The 23,184-nt window shown below is 41.4% G+C and overlaps 1 protein-coding gene across 1 annotated transcript in view; it reads right to left on the bottom strand.

Annotated features, from left to right (window-relative positions):
• The window catches only part of SPTBN5 (spectrin beta, non-erythrocytic 5), a 128,531-nt gene that overhangs the window by 50,572 nt on the left and 54,775 nt on the right, over window positions 1-23,184 (bottom strand). Inside the window, exons 30-34 of the mRNA XM_067557931.1 lie at window positions 17,240-17,344; window positions 16,253-16,438; window positions 3,084-3,239; window positions 2,230-2,421; window positions 825-920 (exon numbers count right to left, since the gene is read on the bottom strand). Coding sequence (XP_067414032.1) covers window positions 825-920; window positions 2,230-2,421; window positions 3,084-3,239; window positions 16,253-16,438; window positions 17,240-17,344 — 735 coding nt within the window. The remainder of the gene's footprint in view (window positions 1-824; window positions 921-2,229; window positions 2,422-3,083; window positions 3,240-16,252; window positions 16,439-17,239; window positions 17,345-23,184) is intronic.

The following is a 23,184-nucleotide window of genomic DNA, read 5'->3' as shown; positions in this document are numbered from 1 at the left end:
GCTGTTGTTCCATAACAGAACCCGTTTGTGAGTGTTCCAGATGGTTCCATGCCCAAGTTAGCACATCCCACTGAGGTGTGACAAAAGCAGCTGTAGTGACTCACCCCCGCAGAGGAGGATCTTGGAGAGCTCAGAACAGAAAGATGAACCAGGCAGCCGTTATACAACATTGCTGTGAAGTGTAACTATATTTTCCCATGAAGTTCTTTTATAATTATTATTAGTGACGTAATATGTGCAGTATACACAAAAGGCACAAAACCACACCTAATTTAGATGAAGAGATGCAAGAAACTTGGCAGTTTTATATCAAGGAGGGAAATGAGGGAGGGGGTTTCATGGGCGCCCTCTTTGGAGGTTTAGTTCATGAAGGTCTGGAGTGTGTTACAGGTTCAAACCAATCCAAACTGAGTATCACCTGAAACCACCAAGTTTTGCCTGATTTGGAGTGGAACCCACTGAATTTTGCATAGTTTCTACCCAAAAGTGTAATCCATTTGAAGCTCATTCCAAATCTAGCCCAGGATCACTCAAAAGAGTTTCAGGATTGCAATTCAATCCCAAGTTTCAGATTTCACTGTGATCATTTGTACAGTTCAGTTTAGATGTCATCAGGCATTTGCTGCAGTGATGTAAGGAGAGAGAATAATAGCTATTCTAACAGCTTGTGAACTGGCAAAGCCCTCTACTCTTTCTTTTGCTCTTCCTTCCCCTAAGGAAAATGAAACCGCTTCAGTGGCTCTGGTGCACTTCTGTGTTGAAAAGCTGGCTTTTGGTTTAAGCCATATCAGGTATAGGGGACTAGGCATGGAAATGTCTCTTACCCCTGATGCTGCTCCTCGGAAGTCATTCAGCTTTTTCATGAGCTGCAGGCAATGTTCATAGTCATTCCCCACATCACCAATATTTATCATCACTTCCTGGGGAAAGGAAAAACAGCCAGGCAGTTATTCAGCTAACCATGAGACTTGGTTCAGGCCTGAAATGCAAGCAGCCATCATTTCCCATGGCTTATTCTTTTACTGATAAACCAAACGTGATTTCACTCATCCCACAACCACACGCTCCAGGACCCCAATATTCTTTGTGATGGAGATTTTGTACATCAATGTCCAATAATGTTTTAAGTGGAGTATTCTGTGTCCCTGAATATCACGCACCTTGATTACTGAATGTCCTGGCACAGTGCATGATGTGCCATTACTTGCAGAAACTGATACAAGGAATAGAGATTGGATTCCCCCATCTAAAGGATGTGTTTTGTTACTGAGATCAAGTAGTGGAGCCCTCACTTTGAAACCCAAATACATCTCTCTATTTATTTTTCTCTCCATGCAGTGGATTTTAGAGTTCATAAAAGTGAAGTAGTTATATAATTGGCTAGAGCAAGGTGCACTGGGGGATGGCATTTTGCAAGTTTCTCTGACATTGTGAGTCAGAGAAGTGCATTTTAAAACATGACCTGCAAAATCTCTGGATCTTTCCTATGGTCCTGGCTCCCCAGCTCTGAAAATGCATCTCATTCCATGTCTAGAAACCCCCTTTCTGCAGGACTTAGGTTTTACTGAGCAGAGACTGACAATGATGTTAAATTTTGTATAGTTTTGTGATGTAGACTGATGTTCAGAGAATACGGCAAGGTCACCCTCTAACACATTTACATTTGTAAAATACTTGTGCATTAAAACATTGCACCACTTAGTACCAACTCCCCATCCTTAAGAGCATGTGCCCAGTAAGTGAAGTGTAATTATTGACCTCTGAAGAAAGGCCCTATATATGTTTTATTGGACAAGGTGATTGTTTTTTCATTCTTATAAGGAAAATGTTTCAGATTTAATACACAATTAATGAGTCTAGGATTTCAGGTGCTTCAGGTAGGTTCTATTCTTCTTTCATATCTCTGTTTCAGAGGAAATGTAAAAGCAGAGCCCTGACCCCTTTGTTCACTATAGATCCCAGGACACTTTTTGAATGAATAGGAATGTTAATACTGGCATCCTGGCCAAATTCCAACTCTGGCATGGAAACATAGCAGAATGTTTTAACAGTTGCTGTGGTATTCCCTATATACAATCTGTAAAGTACTTTAATATCCTCCAGGACAAAAGATACTAGGTAAATGTCCTGAAAGGTGATAAGATCATCAAATGTTCATTACTAAAAGACAGTTCTCTACAGGGTTTGCTTGGGTTTGCTTGCCCCAATTAAAGAATAGAGTCCATGTACCTTCTCCCTGATCCAGGCCTCCACTTGGTCTACCTTCTGTAAAAACTCCAGGAAGTCCCGAATGTCCTCCAGCATCTTTCCATGGGCAGCAACAGCCCGTTTCAGCTTCTCCCAGTGCTCCTGAAGCATACGGGTCCTACGACAGATCTCCCCTGATTTTGGGTGGCTTTGTGACACAAGGGCTTCCCCTTTCTTCGTGTCAGAAAAAAGAGAGAATTAGAAAAAAAGTTTACCATTAACAGAAGGGTTACATGGTCTTTCTAGGAGGACATCTATCTTCCCACCCACACCCCCCTCAGTAAGCCCCACCACAAGAGTCCTCAAACTGTGACTTCTCAGTCATTATTTTCAATAACTTGCAGGAAAGTCTGCATTATTCTGATGCAGTCAAGAACATTAGGCTTGAGTATTCCACTGGCAAGGTGAAATTCAGAGGTTGGGAGCGTAAGGGAAGATATTTCAGACAAACACATCTTCCAGTGGATGATTCACTGTCAAGAAGAGGATTCACACATGGTATGATATCTTCTTTTCTAGATTAGGAAGATGCATTACTAGCAGCCGAAGTCAGTGGCTCCTTCCCATATAGGGAATACGGAAACAGAGACGTCCCCTGGAAACCATACGTGGACAATTAATGGAACTCCCTACGGTGAATTAATGACATTTCAATCACCTCTATGGAATATTACCAGGATTTTTGTCACACAAAAAAGGGATGTTCAAATGGAAAGAGATGGAGAATTGATAGAATGCTGGGGAACGCTTAACACTCACTTTAAGCTCCCGCCCGCTCTACTTCTGCAGAATGAACCTTCAAGAATCTTGAGATAGTAGCAGAGTGTGGGAGTTACCTTGTTAACAGCTGTGATGATCTCCTCATTAGCCAGAATCTCAGCCTCAAAGACCTGATGTTTCTGCAGCAACTTCATTTTGTCCTGCAGGTTGCCAAGGCCTCGGATGGAAGGGTCCTCCAGTTTTTGCATGCGCTCATTGATCCAATCTTCCGCCTGCAACCAAGGGGAGCAGCAAAATTAACATGACACACAGAAGCCACCTCTCCTCTCCTAACCTCAGAGCCTCCTCCCAAGACACAGTGACATCCTGTGAAATGGTATGTGCCTGGAGGAGGTAGATTTCCAATTACAAAAGTGACTTTCTGATTTCTGAACTGGCCAGGTGAAAGAGAATGAAAAAAAATTCTATCAAATGGTAAGAGGAAAAGTATGGACAATTGCTTGGATATTATTATTATTGTATCTCAGGTTATAAATGAGATTAGATGCAAATCTATGGTGACTCTTGTCATACACACAGGCCTAACATGGTGGTCATCTTTGGGGCCAGAGAGGAATTTTATCCCAAGATTATTGCCAAGTATTTTTTCCCATCTCCTGGATCACTGGGCAAAGATCTTTCAATAAGATTGAAAGAGCATGTCACATAGAACCTATTTCCTGGTAATGTGGGGTGTGCACTTGTTCATGGACTGCAGTCATTTCCATCTTCTCTACTTCCATCAAACAGCTGATCTCCTAGAAATCCTTGCTTCACCTCTGAATTAATTCATTTTAGTTGCATATGGTGGGGTACATTTTCAGCATGGTGAATGAAGATTTAGCTTGATAATTTCACATAACACAAAGGCAGAATGCCCCTCTTCTCCATTCTGTTAGCAGGCGTTGGAACCCTGAGGGGAGCTGCAGGACAATTACTCACTGGGGCTGGTGCGACTCATTAGAGTCCACTCTGAATAAGTAGGAAGAGCACTCTGTTAAAAGGGAGCTAGTGGGATGGATAGTCCCTCAAGGAAGTAAACTAGGAGCAGCCAAGTCTAGGAAGAAGGCAACCTGGGAGTTGATAAGCCGCCTGCTCTGGCTGAGGCTGTGGGGGTCATGTAGTATTATTTTGGAATTATCTTTATAGTCAATACAAAGATTGCAGGAGGGTGGTCACATTTTTTGGTTCATTCTTAGTTTGGAGCTGGACGAGGACTCCGCTAGTTTCCATTACATTAATGACAGCTTGCTGTTCTGGTGATTTGAGTACGGGGTTGAGAGTTAGGAATAAAACCCTGGAGTCCTATCTCTGCCACTGACCTGCTCTGTGACCTTGGTTAAGTCATTTAACAGCTCTGTGCCTCAATTTCCTCATTTGTAAAATGGGGGATATTTACCTATTCCGAACAAGTGGTGTGAGGTTTAATGAACTAATACGAAGCAGACAGACATCTTCAAGTGAAAGGCACTATTGAAGTGTCAAGTATTATTAGTATTAATGGCACCTGGGCTACTAAATCCTTTGACAGTATGTAGGAGTGTTACCTCAGCATGTCATAAACACACAGAGGAGGATTTTTTTTTTCAGTTCAACCAGTTAAGTGTGAAAGATACCATACATTGTCCAACATGCAGGCACAGTGGGGCACAACCTTAGATATTTTCTGAGTCCTCCTTTTATTCTGGGCAAGTGTTGAAAGCCTGCTCATCACGATACATTTCACATTTAACTGTGAATCTCCTCACAGCCATTTTCTGTTACAATTGGATGTATGCATCACCAAATGAATAATTGCGCCAGTTTATTTCTGTAACCTGGGTCCTTCTCATCTCATCCCCCTCGTGTATGTGGGATCCTCAACTGCTGGTCAAGTCTGTAAGATTTGTAAGTCTGTAAGTTTGTAAGAGGAAGGACCTCTTTTCTGTGAAGTGCTTACTGCATGCTTGTGGCTGCTCTAAAATAAATAAGAACAGCAGCTCTTTCTGAAGAGCTAGTTATGGTCATGTCTCTCTTGAAATCCTTCTCCTTCAGGGATTAAATGCAGCCGGTTAGAATAAAATAGGCAACAGGATCTACTTCAGTTTTTCACAAGTAAAAAAAAAAAGTATGCCAAGTTTCAGTTCTCAGCACTGAAAGAAATTTTTTTTCCATTATGACTTTGAGAACTAGAAACTGAACATATATTGTGACAAATCCTATAGTCCTCAAACCACTGACACAGTGAAATGGCTGTGCAAGGACAGCAAATTGAGATAATTTTTGTGTGTCTCAAAGCACATTGTCAATTGCCTTTGGAGGACTGCACTGACTGTATATGAGACTCAGAAGCTGGGTGATTTTTCCCTGTTAATTACCAGTTTGAATCTTCTTTCAGCCACTGAAATTCTGTACACAGAAACAGCCCTCATCTGTTTTTTCCTTCTGCAAACTGTTTTTTCCTCCCCTAAGTCCATGTAGGGATTCAAAAGAGAAACTTGGCGTCAAGGTTGCCCAGGACACCAAACTATCCTCTGTGACTTTCATTACTAATGCTCTCCCTGCTCACAAGTTAGGGCCTTCTCCCATTACACATCCGCCACACGTTAACACTCAAAGGACACTTCACAGGCTCTCTTCTTTTTAAAAGTCTTATCTGAACAGTGAGACTGAGCAGCTAATAGATCTTTTCTGGTAACCCACCAGGGGATCTCTTTCACACTTTCTAATATTAAACATAGGGCATGATGTCACTGTCTTTAACAGGGTCACTGCCACACTCTAATGGCAGACAAGATACAGTTTTTGTTAAATTCCCATTTAACTACCATTTCTGTAGCTTTCCTCCTATCTTTCCTATTGACTTAGACAGTCTCCAGGCTTAAGTAGGAAGGGGCAGGCAGAAGGATCAAGAAAATGGGGAAGACAAGATCCTGAATGAGCTATTTTCCCAGGATCTCATGGGTTGAGATAGGGATGATGAGGGAAAGCCCCCTCCACTCATGTCAGTGGCAAAACTTCCATTAGGGCTAGGGTTTCACCCACTGTAGGCAGATGGGAACAGCCTGAATTTTGGTGGTCTCTGTTTGGTTTTTCAATTCTCTACTAGAAACATGTATTTTTGAACATATTTGTGCTCAGCACTTAGGATGAGCACACTTGACAACTGAAATACATAATTAATCTCAATACTTAGCATTTATATAGAGCTGACAGAGTGCCAGGCATGGTATAGATATTCACTAATTAATCCTCCCAATGCCTCTATGAGGTAGATAGATAAGTACTGTAATTGCTTTTACAGATGGAGAAACAGAGAGAAAGGTGAAGTGACTCTGCCAAGGCCACATGACACGTGAATGGCAGGGCCAAGATCAAAACTCAGGACCTCCTGACTTTCAGCCTTGTGATCATTCCTGCAGACTAAAGTACATAAATCCCTAATCAGCAGCTTCCCTTTATTCCTGGAGCATTAAGGATGTGATGCACGGTTTGTGACAATACAATTAATCAGTATGGAAGCATATTGGAGACCTCATTATCATTGGATGCTCAAATAGCTATAGTAGCAAAAATACCCAGTACAAAGTGCAGCAGAAGACTGTGCCCTGTTCTGTGATCCACATAGAATCATAGAATATTAGAGTTGGAAGGGACCTCAGGAGGTCATCTAGTCCAACCCCCTGCTCAAAGCAGGACTAACCTCAGCTAAATCATCCCACCCAGGGCTTTGTCAAGCCGCAGCTTAAAAACCTCTAAAGATGGAGATTCCACCACCTCCCTAGGTAACCCATTCCAGTGCTTCACCACCCTCCTAGTGAAAAATGTTTTCCTAATATCTAACCTAGACCTCCCCCACTGCAACTTGAGACCATTGCTCCTTGTTCTGTCATCTACTACCACTGAGAACAGCCTAGCTCCATCCCCCTTGGAACCCTCTTTCATGTAGTTAAAGGCTGCTATCAAATCCCCCCTCATTCTTCTCTTTTGCAGACTAAACAAGCCTAGTTCCCTCAGTCTCTCCTCATAAGTCTTGTGCTCCAGCCCCCTAAACTTTTTTGTTGCCCTCCGCTGGACTCTCTCCAAGTTGTCCACATCCTTTATGTAGTGGGGGACCAAAACGGGATAAAATACTCCAAATGTGGCCTCACCAATGCCAAATAGAGGGGAATAATCACTTCCCTCGATCTGCGGGCAATGCTCCTACTAATGCAGCCCAATATGCTATTAGCCTCCTTGGCAACCAGGGCACACTGCTGACTCATATCCAGCTTCTTATCCACTATAATCCCCAGGTCCTTTTCTGCAGAACTGCTGCCTAGTCATTGGTCCCCAGTCTGTAGCTGTGCATGGGATTCTTCCATCTTAAGTGCTGGACTCTGCACTTGTCCTTGTTGAACCTCATCATATTTCTTTTGGCCCAATCCTCTAATTTGTCTAGGTCACTCTGTATCCCATCCCTACCTTCCAGGGTATCTACCACTCCCCCTAGCTTAGTGTCATCTGCAAATTTGTTGAGGGTGCAATCAACCCCATCCTCCAGATCATTAATGAAGATGTTGAATAGAACCGGCCCCAGGACCGACCCCTGGGGCACTCCACTTGTGACCGTTCCAGCTAGACATCGAGCCATTGATCACTACCTGTTGACCCTGATGATCTAGCCAGCTCTCTATCCATTTTATAGTCCATTCATCCAACTCATACTTCTTTAACTTGCTGATAAGAATACTGTGGGAGACTGTATTAAAAACTTTGCTAAAGTCCAGATATATTACATCCACCACTTTCCCCACATCCACAGAGCCAGTCACCTCTTCATAGAAAGCAATCAGGTTGGTTAGGCAGGACTTGCCGTTGGTGAATCCATGTTGACTGTTCTCGATCACCTTCCTCTCTTTCAACTGCCTTAAAATGGATTCCTTGAGGACCTGGTCTATGATTTTTCCAGGGATTGAGGTGAGGCTGACCAGTCTATAGTTCCCTGGATCCTCTTTCTTCCCTTTCTTGAAGACGGGCACTATGTTTGCCTTTTTCCAATCGTCAGGGACCTCCCCCAATTGCTATGAGTTTTCAGAGCTTTCAAATGGCTCTGAAATCACATCATCCAACTCCCTCAGCACCCTTGGATGCATTGCATCTGGTCCCATGGACTTGTGTATGTCCAATCTTTCTAAATAGTCCTGAACCTGTTCCTTCAGCACTGAAGGATGTTCACCTGTGTGTGATCTCCAGGCTTCATGATTGCAATTCCTGTCTAGAAATGAAGCCACATACCCTGAAAATGCTTAGGCTGCTGCATTTTGCACCAGCTGATCTTAAAGAGACCATGTGACTCCAATGCTTTGCTTTCTGTATCGTCTCCCAGATAAATACAGAATCCAGTTCTCTGTCTTGATCTTCAAAGTTCTTCATGTGATTAGCCGTAGTTATCTGAGAGATTGCCTTTCCCCCATGGTTATAACAACTACGTTCCACTGGAACAATGATTCTGTCAACTAATGGGGAGAGCTTGTGCCAGCAGGAGACAGAACTTTTTCAGGAAATGAACCTAGACTATAGAACTTACTCTCACAAGATATAAGAATAATTACTGTTGGCAGACACTGAATAACGCTGTGTTTGTACACATGGCCAGATCCTGCTCTAAGGTATACAGATGCATCAGTCAGGGAAGCAGGGAGAGCTACTTTCCACAGCACAAGAGCGGAGAAGAATTACAATGTAATACTCAAGGGGTACTAAGGGGCGGACATATTCCTAAACCAGCTGGTGGACTGCATCCACAACTGGCACTGCCAGTGCCCTATCCGGGCAGCATGTTTGTGGCCACCTTCCATATTAATCTGGGATACACTACTCCTTTTGAAAGTAGCAGAAGTGTGCAATTCACCATTCATTCCCCCAGTGCAACCCATGGACTCCTGGCCTGACAGGAATATTTGTAGGGCAGAGGATGCATCAAACCAGCAGTCTTATGCTCACTACTGACCAGGCCAGGATTTGGCCCAGATATCTTGTTACTTATTGACAAATGCAAGGATAGCATTTGACTATTTAATAGGGTTTTGCTATACATTCTAAAAAGAGGATGGGCTGTGTCTCTTTGAAAAAGCTTTTTACAGTCCTGAATTCAAACACTGCCAAGGCAGAGGGAGCTGCTGAGATACTCAACTGCTTAATTGATTAGTTTTCAGAGATGGGGGGGACACACACACAGACAGGCTGTTTACACATAATCAAATTATTTTAAAAAACACTACGTAATATAAAGAATAAAGTGCTGGTTGTGGGCAGCAGCTATACAGCTGGTATTTGCTTTTGGTAACAGTCTTGGTTTGAAATATGCCAGGTTCGCCCAGGGCAGTGTCTGGACTGACCGAACTCCTCAGCTTTTTCTTTCTGCTGTGGGAAAACATTTCAAGGGAGGGCAACAGGTGCATTGGCAAACCCAGTAACAGTGTGTGCAATGCCCCTTTCAGCTCATGTCTGTGTTGTTTATGCCAGCATGACGGATGCTGGCACATTTTTCAGGCATGCACATTGTGCTGCCCTTTGGAAATGTGACCTGGTATGTTTACCTAACAGTAATGTCATCAGCAGGGACAACTCTATTACAAGGCTAAGTCCAGAACAGGAGAAACAAATAGAATCTGATTCATTTTACAGAGATGGGCCTCCAGCAGCTGAAGGGTTGCTCTAACTTATGACTCTGGCGTAAGGTTCCCAAGTGACCTTACATCAGTGGAGGGCAGGCATAGTTCTGCTTGGCCTCACCATGCTCTCTCCCTCCTCATATCCATCCCACCTTGGAATGCTCGTTCCCTCCCTCTATGCCAGAGAGAGGGGAGCAGGGGGCACAGCATTTCACCTTTGCCATTTTTACCCTAGCAAAGAGTTCCCCTATGTGCAGAGTGGCTGTAATGGACAAGAGAATCCAACCCTAGAAACCATGTCACAATCATGGTGCAATAACAACAACCTTTATTAAAATACTTACCTCTTTGGATGTTTAGAAACACCTGGACAGACCATTCATCCAGCTAGTCTCTTGTAGTGGCCATTGCCTGATGTTTCAGAGAGATGTGATTCCCCCATCCTGCCATAAATCATTCTTACTGTAATGATGGTAGGAATTTTGAAGTAGGGACCAAAGTTACCCATAATGTTATATGGGGGAATCACGATAGAATCATAGTACTGGAAGGGACCTCAAGAGGTCTTCTAGTCCAGTCCCCTGCACTCAAGACAGGAGCAAGTATTAATGAGACGATCTCTGGCAGGTGTCTGCCCAACCTGCTCTTAAAAATCTCCAAGGATGGAGATTCCACATCTCCCTAGGTAATTTAATCCAGTGCTTAACTAGCCTGACAGTTAGGAAGTTTTTCTTAATGTGTAACCTAACCCACTCTTGCTGCAATTTAAGCCCATTTCCTCTTGTCCTATCTTCAGAGGTTAAAAGAACAATTTTTCCCCTCTCCTTGTAACAACCTTTTATGTACTTGAAACTGTTATCCTGTCCTCTCCCCCCTCTCCCCCCCCCGGTCTTCTCTTCTCCAAACTAAACAAACCCAATTTTTCTAATCTTCCTTCATAGGTCATGTTTTCTAGACCTTTAATCATTTTGCTGCTCTTCTATGGACTTTCTCCAATTTGTCCACATCTTTCCTGAAATGTGGTGTTCAGAACTGGACACAATACTCCAGTTGTGGCCTAATCAGCATGGAGCAGAGAGGAAGAATTACTTCTCATGCCTTGCTTACAACACTCCTGCTAATACATCCCAGAATGATGTTTGCTTTTTCTACAAGAGTGTTACACTGTTGACTCATATTTAGCTTGTGATCCACTATGACCTCCAGATCCCTTTTCACAGTACTCCTTCCTATATAGTCATTTCCCATTTCGTATCTGTGCAACTGATTGTTCCTTACTAAGTGGAGTACTTTGCATTTCCCTTATTGAGTTTCATCTGATTTACTTAAGACCATTTCACCATTTTGTCCATTTTGAATTTTAATCCTCTCCACCGCAGTACTTGCAACACCTCCCACCTTGGTATTGTCCGTAAACTTTATAAGTGTACTCTCTATGCCATTATCTAAATCATTGATGAAGATATTGAATAGAACCAGACCCAGAACTGATCACTGAGGGACCCCACTTGATATTCCCTTCCAGCTTAACTGTGAACCACTGATAACTACTCTCTGGGAACAGTTTTCCTATCAGTTATGCACCCATCTTATAGTAGCTCCATCTAGGTTCTATTTCCCTAGTTGTTTATGAGAAGGTCATGTGAGACAGTATCAAAAACCTTACTAAAGTCAAGAAATACCACATCTACTGCTTCCCCCCTATCCACAAGGCTTGTTATCTTGTCAAAGAAAACTATCAGGTTGGTTTGACATGATTTGTTCTTGACAAATCCATGTTGACTGTTATTTGGCACCTTATTATCTTCTAAGTGTTTGCAAATTTATTGCCTAATTATTTGCTCCATTATCTTTCTGTATATTGAAGTTAAAATGACTGGTCTGTAATTCCCCTGGTTATCTTTATTCCCCTTTTTATAGATTGGCACTATATTTGCCCTTTTCCAGTCCTCTGGAATCTCTCCTGTCTTCCATGTCCTCTGGAATCTCTCCTGTCCTCTGGAATCTCTCCTATCTTCCATGGCTTTTCGAAGATAATTGCTAATGGCTCAGATATCTCCTCAGTCAGCTCCTTGGGTATTCTAGGATGTATTTCATCAGGCCCTGGTGACTTCAAGACATCTAACTTGTCTAAGTAATTTTTAACTTTTTCTTTTCCTATTTTAGCCTTTGGTCCTACCTTATTTTCACTGTTTCTTAAAAAGTCTCCAGTATCTTTTCTTACGTTATAATAGCAAGTTGGCATCAACTATTACATGGTGTCAGAAAAAACTAAATGTAAGAAAAGAGTAGAAGAAAACAGACAAGAAATGGATGAACTAAAGCCTCCAAGAAAGTTAATGTTTGAAGAAAACTCCAGCAGAAAACTGGGAAAAGTGGAAGCAAGGATTTGATCTGGACAGCATTGCAAGTGGCACAGACAAAAATGGTGAATGGCTGCAGACAGCATTATTTCTTCATGTGGCAGGTGAAGAAGTCTGAGGAGTATTTAATACTTTTCAATTTGATGATGTAGTAGATAAAGAAATAAAAAACAGGTCATACGGAATATGCTTAAGGCATACTGTGCACCGCAAAGAAATGTCATGTATGGAAATCACAGTTTTTTCACTAGAAGTCAGACCGATAGGGAAAGTATAGACCAATATGTAACTGATTTAAAACTGGCAGTACAATTGTGCAAGAGTGGAGAACTGCGTGAGTCACTCATCAAAGACTACATCGTGTGTGGTGCTGTGTCAGACTCAGTGTAAGCTAGGTGGTTGAGGGAGAGTAATTTAATCCTTGAACATTCTGTGGACATATGACATGCAGATGAAATGACTGCAAAACAACTGAAAAGGCTGGGTGAACTGGAAAAACATATGTACATATTGCAGCATAAGTCCACCTTTAGTAAGCACTCAGACATGCAGTCATGGACTGAAGGGGTGTCCTGGTACTAATAAAAGCCTGTGACCAAGAGAAGTGAAAAAAGAGCAGTCAGAGAGGCCACTAAAGGTTGTTATAAATGTGGCCATAGTCATGCCATAAAAAACTGTCCTGCACACGATCAAGAATGCTGAAAATGTGGCAAATGCAATCACTTTGCCAAAAAGTGCGCTCTGGAAGGGAAAAGTACCAGGGGAAACAGATGTTTACCCTCACAGAAGCAGATGAGCACTTGCAAGATCTGTTCCTTGGTGTGCTAAGTACTGAGCCTCCCAAGGATGTGTGGAATGTGGGTTTGTTCGTTAAGGATCACAAAACTATGAGTTTTAAAATCAATACCAGGGCACAGTCCAAAGTGATGTCTATAAAAAGATACAACACTTTAAGGGCCAAACCACTTCTCAGCTCGAGTATTCAGGTAACCTATTCAGGGGGAAAACTGCAGGTTTGTGGTGAATGCAACTTGGACTGTGAGTACTGGGATAAGAAAGCATTGCTTGAATTTTATGTGGTGGAATTTGACATCAAAGCTATAGACAAAGGCTTATAGACAGTGAGAAATATAAACTTAGTGCAAAGAGTCAATATGATGAAGGAAGACCCAGAAGATGAATGGAATACATTCAAATAATACAAGGATTAATTTGAAAGTTCCAGGTACTTTCCAGGTAACCACACCATAAAGATAAACTCACAAGTACCACTTGTAATTCATGCACCTCGCAAAGTTTCAGTAGCATTTTTGGACAAAGTAGAAAAAGAATTGCTCAGCATGGAACAGCTGTAAGTAATAACAAATGTGCAAGAACCTACAAAATGTCAATTCTATAGAAACTGTAGACAAACCAGGTTGAGATGAAATAAGAGTATCCAAAAGATATGAACAAATTGATACAAAGGGAATATTTTCAATTACCTAAAGTAGAAGAAATCACTAACAAACTAACAAAAGCTACAATTTCCATTCTCTTAGATGTCAGTAGTGGATTTTGGCAAATACAGCTGGTTGACAAAATTCTAGACTGTACACTCAACACACCATTTGGCAGGTACATGCTCACCAGAATTCCTTCTGTTCATCTGTTCAGCTCCTGAAATATATCAAAGAATGATCCAACAGACATTTGAAGGTCTGGAAGGTGCTGAATGTTATATAGATGACATACTGGTCTGGAGAAATATCAGATGAGAACATGATGAAAGGCTCAGGAGAGTTCTAGACAGGTGTCATGAAAGGAATCTCTGACTGAACAAAAGCAAATGCAAATGGGCTCTGAGAGAGAGAAAATATTTGGGGCGTTCCTTGATAACAGAGGGTCTAAAACCTGACAATTCCAAAATTGCCGCAATAATTGAAATGGCCACACTGACCAGCGAGGCCAAATTGCAAAGATTTCTTGGAATGGTTATTTACCTGGAGAAATTTATCCTGCACATGTCAATAGTAGCAAGTCCTTTAAGACAACTGTTGGGAAAAGATATTAAGTTCACCGGTATGCCAATACATGAGATGACATATGAACACTTGAAAGAATTGTATAGAGGGGCACCTGTGCTGAAGTACTTTCCTGTCGAAGAACCAGTTGCTGTGCCAGTGGATTTGAGTTCTACTGGATATGGGGCTATTGCTGCAAAAGGGGGCCCCCGCTGCTCATGCCTCTAAAGCTCTGACAACTACCCAAGAAAACTATGCCTCAATAGAAAAAGAAATGCTGGCAACAGTATCACTGGCTCTACTTGATTTCATCAGTTTATCTATGGGAAACAAGTAGCCATGGAAACAGATCAGGTGTCTCTTAAGGCCATTTTCAGAAAAATCTTTGCACAAGGCTCCACCAAGGATTTAAAGATGGTTGCTAACACTCCAGAAATATCGACTGGAAGTTGGATACAGAGCAGGGAAAGTGTTAGCCATTGCTGACGCATTATCCAGAGTGTCCATCTTGTGTGGTGGAGGAATCACTTCAGAGGAAGCTGATGTTGCAGCACATCTTATGATGTCTTATTTGCATATTTCAGAATAGAAGTTGAAGGAATTTCAGGCAGCTACTGCAAATGATCTTGTCCTGCAAACCTTACAACAATTTCACAAGGATGGCCAGATAGGGGAACTGAAGTACCAGAGCGTAGCTGTGCTTATTGGCCATAGAGAGAGGAACTAAGTATGCAAGCTGGACTTTTGTCCGTAGAAGTGACAGAATCACAGTACTATAAAATCTCAGAAAAGAGATCTCAGCTTGTATTCATAACAGTAATATGGGAGCAGAGCTATGTAAAAGTCAGCTTGAGATGCTGTCTACTGGCCAGATGTGTAGTCAAACTGAGGACATGACATAGTCTTGAAATACATGTTAAGCCTTCAGAAACAAATATCGAAAGGAACCAGTACTACCACATGAGGTCCAAACAGACTGGCAGAAACTTGGCATGAAAACTGTTTGAATTTCAAGGTGCAGATTATTTTACTCTGGTTGATTATCATTCAAAATATTTAGAAGTCCGCTTGCTTCAGGACACCACAAGTGAGTCTGTCATCAGACACAGCAAGTCTGTATTTGCAAGGCATGTACCTGATGAGCTCATTAGTGACAACAGACCATAATCTGGTTTTAGAGACTTTAAAACTTTTGCAAAGCAATGGGACTTTATTCACAAAACATCAAGTCTGTTATTCCTACAATTGAATGGAATGGCTGAGAGAGCAGTTCAAACTGTAAAACAGATTCTAATAAAAAAATCTAGTTTGGATAACATAGATCCCTATCTTAGCCTGTTGGACTATCAGAATACCCCTGTGGGAGATTTAGGATCACCTGCTCAACTCCTTATGAGAAGACGTCTAAAGACCAGATTGCCAACTTTATCGAAGATGTTGCAACCTGACCGGATACAAGGAGATATACAAACTAGCTTAAAATTGAGACAATCAAAGCAGAAATATTTCTTTGACAAATGTGCAAAGCTGTTATCACCCTGGGAAAATGGAGACACTGTATTCGTCAAAAAGGAGCATGGAAACGGGCAAAGGTGATTGACCAACATACTGCTCTCAGATCTTATCTTATTGAGACAGATGAAAGAGATGTCTACAGAAGATACAGAAAATATTTGATTGAGCTCTAAAAGAACTGTGCAGGAAGGGAGTGAAAATATGGGACTAACAGAAACTGTGTCAACATTTAACTCAAATATAAGGAATACGAGATCAGTCTACTAAATCTACTCAAGTGGTCAGTTGGAATACATATTATAAGTGGGAGTACTCCTGTTACTACCTCAAGGAAGAGCGATCAGAAAACCTGCTAGATACAGAGACTAATTGTTCTAGACTCCTTAGGATTCAGATTAGAGTTATGAATGGTAAATTAAGTAGATATAGCTAAGTAAAAAAGCTGAAATTTAGCTAAATTGTATGTATTTTTAGAAGGGTGGTAATGTAATGATAGCAGGGACTTCATGGGTAATTTTGGTTCCTACTCCGATATTGTATGGAGGAAATCATTATGTAGTGAGCCTTAACAGTGGAAGCACATTGCTTGCACTTGGAGCCATGCAGAAAATCCAGCAACACCTATCTGTACAGTTCTCAGCACTAAGTTAAGTGTTTACGGTTACTTAAAAAGTCTTGAGTATCTTTCCTTATGTTATAATAGCAAGTTGGCAATATCTATTACACCCACCTCTGCTAGATTCTGGTAGAAGAGCATGAGAAGGAGCGCAGTCTGCAGTTTTTCCCGTCTGCTCTGAGACAGAACTTTGATCCGACTCCTCCTCTCAAGAACAGAGTTCAGTTTGAGCTGGATCAGTATCTCCTCCAGCCCACCATCCTTCTGCAGCCTCTTCAGCTGTTCCTGAAGAGATGTTACCTGATAAGGGAACAAAACTAAAATCACAGCTGAGGCCCTTAAGATGTGAAAAGAAACAGTCTCCTTTTTCTGTCCCCTTCTTATTAAAAAGATGGTCTCTTCTGCTGGAAGGGTAACAATACTCAGAGTAACTGACAAAGGCAGGAACAAGCTAAAATAACCTCGTATTGTAACACAACTGTGGCGACCTAGGACTTCTCATTTGCCACTATGTTGCACATCATGGCCACTTTCACCTACATGACAGCTACATGAGTTAACGGATTAAATTAGTTGACAGCAGCATAGGAACTATTACACACAGCTGAGCAGTTCTGCTTCTATCCCATAGAAGACAGGGGAACGAACACCCCCCCCTCCCATTTCATGACTAGTTTTGCAGACACACACTGTATATGTATACATAATCGTTCCTCCCAGTGTTCAATGTTAACTAATATATATTCTTGCTCTATAATTTTATTTTTGAAGGAGGAGTAGGAATATATGCTATTCGCAGCACATAGTATAGAACTCAATTAAACCTCATTCTAGATTTCCTCTGGTGAGTCCCAGCATTCCAGTCATTGGGTGATTTTTTTATATCTAGTAAGACAGAACAGCCACGACAAAAACCACGTATTGTTTATTGCTTTCCTTCCATTTCTCAACCTTCTTATTTCACTAGATGTCCACTAAACCTTTCCTACCTTCCCAGCATTCACTATTGGGCTCAAGCATATTGGCCCAACCAATAAGTCTATGGTTTGCCCACAAGGCAACACTCCTCCTTTATACATGATAAAGTATTCTTTGTTTTACCTTTTCATCCTGAGAGGCCAGAATCTTCTCAAAAGCCTCATGTTTCCTGATCAGCTGTTCCACCTCATCTACCGAGTTTCCAAGGTCACTGGTTTTCAAATAAATCTGCAAACAAAAGTTGAATACATTTTCTAGCAAACTTGCCTGTAAGTGAAAATTGTGTAATCTGATGTATTCTAGCACCTTTGAGAATGAGACATTAACACCACAGTTGACAATGTGCTTCATAAAGGACCAGGCATTAAACAACTAATGGAGGAAGGGGAGGCATTGCAGAAGAAAACTTACCAGGAAAAATGGTAGAGCTGCACATTTCTGGGCAAACTAGAGGTGTGTTGAAAGAAATGTCTGAGGAAGCTTGCATATCACCTTGCATAGCAAGAACTGCTTTTGGTGAACTGATCTCTGCACCAATCACTTCAGAAATTGTTTGTATGTTTGCTGAATACACCACATGCATCTCCAGAGCACTGAGCTGTATTTCACATGTTATCCTGGTTTTAAGGAAATCAATTGCACGAGTAGGTGTCTCCCATACCTTTTGGAACTAATGCACTTTTTATTTCAAATGCAAAATAAAAACACTTAATCCACTCCCCTCAAGGAAAAAAACCCAACTCTTCTTCAGGAAGATTGTAACTTGCTGCATTTCCTTGGAATTAATTGCTTTTTAATGAGTGCAAAAGGCAGGACAAAAACAGTAATGGATTAGATGGCTATGACAAGGCATGGCTGGGGATTAGAAACCAGTCTGGTACTTAGTGGAGCTGGGCAGACAGCTTCTAGTTTTGCAGAGAGGGAAGAAAAGTCTGAGACCATCAAGGTATAATTTAAAGGAATTAAAAGAAGGGAGAAAATAGAATGGAATCAGAGAAACAATAGTAAGATCAACACTCTTAGAAGAAGCCCCATCAGGAATATTGGCAAACTGGTATCGCACAGTATATATGTGCATGGGAGAAATGATATTGTCCAGAAAGAGTTCTCACAATTAGCAAAAGATTCCAATTCAGTTCCATCTAAGTATGTAATATATACCAGAGTAAAGATATTTTTAAGCAGCTACGTTGGAAAACCAATGGTGAAACTACTTGTCAGGCCAGAAATATCAAACAGTCTTCCTGTCCCTCCCAGTAGCTTCTGGAGGAGAGGCTTATCTGACATACTTTACATAGAGTGACAACCAGAACTCCTGCTGATGCTGGAAGCTCTGGATACAGTTGGATCAACTGACTGAAATCAAGCCATGGACTCATTTTCCAATTCATTTTTTGGAAGTGAACTTGAGATAAATATTTTGCATATACAGAGGAATACACAGCGAAGTATTTAGTCCAATCTAGATTTATTAGCTGGGCTGCATTAATCCACTTATGAGTATGAGAAGACAGGTTAAAAAACACCTACATAATTCAATTTTCGTGGAGAGGGACCAGAACTGGCCCTAGACCAAATGGCGCCCCAAGCAAGCTCCATTTTTTAAACTTTTGAATTCCTTGTTTTTTATTGCATTTGAATCCCCTTTCATGACTTTGATGCAGGATTTCCATGCATGATTTATCCCTGTCTTATAAGATGACAAATTTCCACTCTGGGCTCTGTAAATCTGTATTTATTCATGCCATATAGAAGCAAACAAACAATTGTTTCCTCTAAGCTTATATGAAACTTTTTAATTTTAAGAATAACTGAAATGTACTAATATCAAGAAATTGAACTGTGCACCAACACTGGGTGGACCAGTATTAAATAGCGTACATACAGTAGGTGACAGCCTTAAATGTTAACTCTAGTCCTTCAGTTCAAAAGGTTCCTTTTCTTGCTTTTGCCCTCATGAACTGTAGCACAGCATCAGAGAGATCCGAAGACTGGCCAATGGCATTTTCAAGCAATAAAATGGGACGACCACTTCTGCCTAAAGCCCGGTCTTTGTTGTTCTGTTTCAGATATTTTCCCATCAAATTTGCCCCTTGCTGCAAATGGAGTGGTACCATTAGTGATGATATGGTTAGAAGAAAGCAACACCAATAGTGGTAAGAACTCTGAGTAAGGAGTTTGTGTGTGGTGAGAAACTTTCCTTTTCTTATTTAAACTGAAAACTATATTTGACAGAGATTTTAAGAATCAGAAGTGCAGCACTTTGCCATTAAAGTATTTGTTGTAACAGTCTGAAAGTCAAATGAAAACTGGCTCTCAGATTCTCACATTGGCCCTTTGCCAGTTAAGACTGTTTTGTTTTTTGGCAATAGGGGGCTGCCTGTGAGAGGTCCCAACACTCCTATTTTTAATGCGAAATGTTACTTTCAAATACAGTGCACTGTATAGTTTTCTCTAGGTAACCAGCCAGGGTCCCACATTGCATACAATGGGAATAAGCTTTCTTTCAGGTTTGTTTCAGTGTTTCTGTTCTGAATCACCTCTGTCATCAGGAATTTAATTCTCAGACACAAAAAAATGCCACAGGCTGGAACATTTGCTATAAAACAGCCTCCCTTTTAAAATGAAAATTTGCAAAGACTCTTAAAAAGCCACAGAGTGGACTTAGCCCTTCTGAGATTTAAAATGGAACATTTAACAGACAGCCAAGTTATTAACAATGCAAAGTGCTGAAACAAACAGATTTTCATTCTGTTTCAAATGAAATGGCTGTAACTATATTGTCATTATGACAGTGCAGCGCACACCATAGGTCAGTACAGTGCTAAACACACAGCTATATAAGTCCATTATGTCAAAACAAATTCCTATTTTAAACAAAAAAGGCACAACATAAGCCCTAACCTGGCAGACCAGACCAGCTATTTGAGAAAATCCAAAGAAAACTTTCTGGTTCTTAGCATAACTATGTTGTCTGGACACTAAAACTTTAAGTTCACCAGCTCATCAGACAGACCAGATGGCGGCTGTTGCAGCTCAGAGAAAAGTTTGTCTTTCAAGAAATGTTATTTTTTCCCAGAACAAGAATTATTTTAACTCAGCACTTGACTGAATCCTTCAACCACTCCCTTCCTGAGCTGCTTCTCTTCAAACTATGACCAGCTCCAAGTATTCTACCCACCACACCACACATCTTGGGACCGATGCTGCGATTGTTCCACACATGGAACTCCAGTTGAAGGCTCTGGGAGTTCTAAGTGTGACCAATGGCAGGAAGAGGCCAGTTGCTAACAGTTTTAGGCTCCTGCAAAGCCTTAAAGCCAAGAGGTCAGTTCTCTGCTGCTGTAGGTGGGAGCAACTACAGGGTTCAACTTAATCCACAGTCTGATGAAAGTATACTAAAATCAAACATTTAAAGGAGAAAAACAAGATTTTTTTTCTTAGCAGAAGTAAATAAATGCATTTAGTACAATTTATATTTCACAATTATTTGTTTACTATGCTGTGTTGAGTAGAAGGTACAATTACAGTTGGATACCTCTTTATTTTAAGTTGAATAAGACACACCATGTTAGTAAAAATATATACATATGCCTCACATGCTAAAGTCACTCTGCTTTCGGCCTCATGCCTCACAATGCCGTTGAGGTGTGTTTATATCCTATATATTTATGGGTGCTCTTCCCCATCCTCCCATTTATATGCTATTTCTTACATACAAAAATATAAATACATAACATGGCCCTTGACTGAAATACACAAGGGAAGCACACAGAACTCAGTTAATATTCAGTTTCTGGTATTGCTATAATGTAAAAAACCTATCCCATAAGGGATAGATTTAAAAACAGAATCCTAACACTTTTGCAATATCAACATTAAAATATTTACTTATGCTACATTTTGCATGAAAGCTTAGACTAAATTCCCCTTCAACTCCCCAGGCTTCATTGGTAGAGATATTGAGAAGATGTCCCGATTTGACAGGATATAAAGAAAAAATTCCCTTCTTTCTCTCAGGAGATGGTAGTCTCTTTCTCTCTTTCTTTCTTGCTCAAAAAAGTAGTTTCTTTCTATGAACTTAAACATATTAATTTTAGAAACCAAGGGGTATTATTAAAACTTAAACCTAAAAGAATTAACCATTTAGAAATATAGCACTACTTGATAAATTAGCAAATAAAAATTGTGATACAGGAAAATCAAAGAGAATTGACTGATGGTATTTACAGGTTCCCACAGTGACTGACAAAGAGAAAAACCAATTCTTGGCTCAGTGGGTTTGATCCTGAAAGGTGCTGAACACTTAATATATACATAAATTTAAGCACACGAGTAGCTCCGTTGACATCGGTGGGACTACTCACATACTTAAAGGTAAGCATGTGCTTTGCTGGATCAGATCAGAATGCTCAGCATGTTGCAGGATTGAGCTTGACTGTGGCCATAATGACAATAAAACAAAAGTGGCACAGACAAGTCTGCCCCACTAGATAAGTCATCTCTAGGTAACAGGAGCATAGCAGGAAGAAAACAAGGAGGAATCCACATGGCTTGGATAATAAAGTTCTCTTGCAAATGTTCCTAGAATGGAATAGATATTTTCACGACTCTCCTCCCAGTTTCAAAGGATGCAATGTTGACAGTAATAGATGAACACCATATACCTCTGCCGGTTCTGTGTGGTGCATTTGCAGTCTGAGCTGGTATGTTTGTTAAGAGGTTGTCAGGATCTACATTTCTTACACTGCATGCATCCTGGGAAGGCCTTGAATGAGATGTTACCCAGTGTTGTTGTGTAGAGAGCAATTCTGGACAGCCAACTGGATTCACTGATAAGGAGAGGCCAGTCCCAATTCCAATGGGGTGAAGGAGTGGGCCAGGTGCAATCGGATCATGTGGATTGATAAAGATGGTGGGGGTTGGACTTTTTTTGAATTCTTTTGCCACGTGAATAAGACACATTAGTCCAAGGGGTGGCAAGTATCAGGGTTATTTTGGAAATCTTGTGGTGAGCTGGCATTAGCCTATCACATGGAGTCTTCCCAAATGCTGTCTCAGATGAAGGGTTGTTCTGAAAGATGACCAGATCGGGATCTAAATCATTGTTGGTGACCTCTCTTCCACCAAAAGAACTTTCTCTTCTAGTCAGCACAGCTGGTGACAGCCATATTTCTCTGGAGACTGTTTGCTGGGGAAGGCCGGGGCACTCAGCAGAGGAAGTCACATGGAATCTTGTAATTTGAAGAGCTGGAGACCCAGCTGAGGAGAAATCTTGTTTGGGTCCCTGGGATCCTTTTGGGAAACCAGCAGATGTACCAGACACCTTTTCCAGTTGTGGTACTAGAAGGCTGGAATGAGCATGACTGCTCACTTGGATATCAGTTCTAAAAGCCTTTATTGTCAAGCTGCAAGTTGAAATGTAGAGCTTCACTGAAGCATGGAGGTCTGGGATTGGAACATTGCACTGACTGTAGCCACTTTGGGGTGGGGCTGAGCTATAAGATGTCAGAGTTGCATGCCTACTTTTGCTATGGAGCGGTGAAACAGCTGGAATGGCAGACAGAGCAACATCCAGACGTGATGTCCAGCTCGGTGGGGCTTTTGAGGAAGAAGCAGCAGAAGGCAAAGACACTGCAAGCTGCATGGGACCATTTTTATCAGTGGAAGAGTGACAGGCCCTTTGATCTCTTACTGCATATTGCTTACAAGATGTGGGTGCTGACCAAATGCCAAAACTCCCATATCCACTGCCCCGAGGGTCTCTGTGAAGAGATGCCACATCAGAAGGATTAACACATGGGTTATCTTTCCTGAAAACTTTCCTCCTATTTGCATGAGACAGGATGACATCTAACCGTGAACAGTAAACCCCAGAAGATATGTTGCTTGTTGGCCAAGTGACATTTCTTGGAGTACTCTCTGTTGCTGATCGACCAGCTGGAAGATACCACGCTGAAGAAGGCATCTTTTGGAAAGGCCGTCCCGGCACAGCTAATTCAAAGGTTGGAGGTGGGGTCACTCTACTGGAAGACAGCGTCACTTCCACAGTGGAAACATAGGCAGGT

This window comes from Emydura macquarii, unplaced genomic scaffold (genome assembly GCF_026122565.2).
Source record: "Emydura macquarii macquarii isolate MOO-44397 ecotype Brisbane River unplaced genomic scaffold, CSIRO-AGI_Emac_v2 contig_1876, whole genome shotgun sequence".
Lineage (NCBI taxonomy): Eukaryota > Metazoa > Chordata > Testudines > Chelidae > Emydura > Emydura macquarii.
The sequence above is the reverse complement of the archived record's forward strand: the minus strand, read 5'-3'. Positions and strand labels throughout refer to the sequence as shown.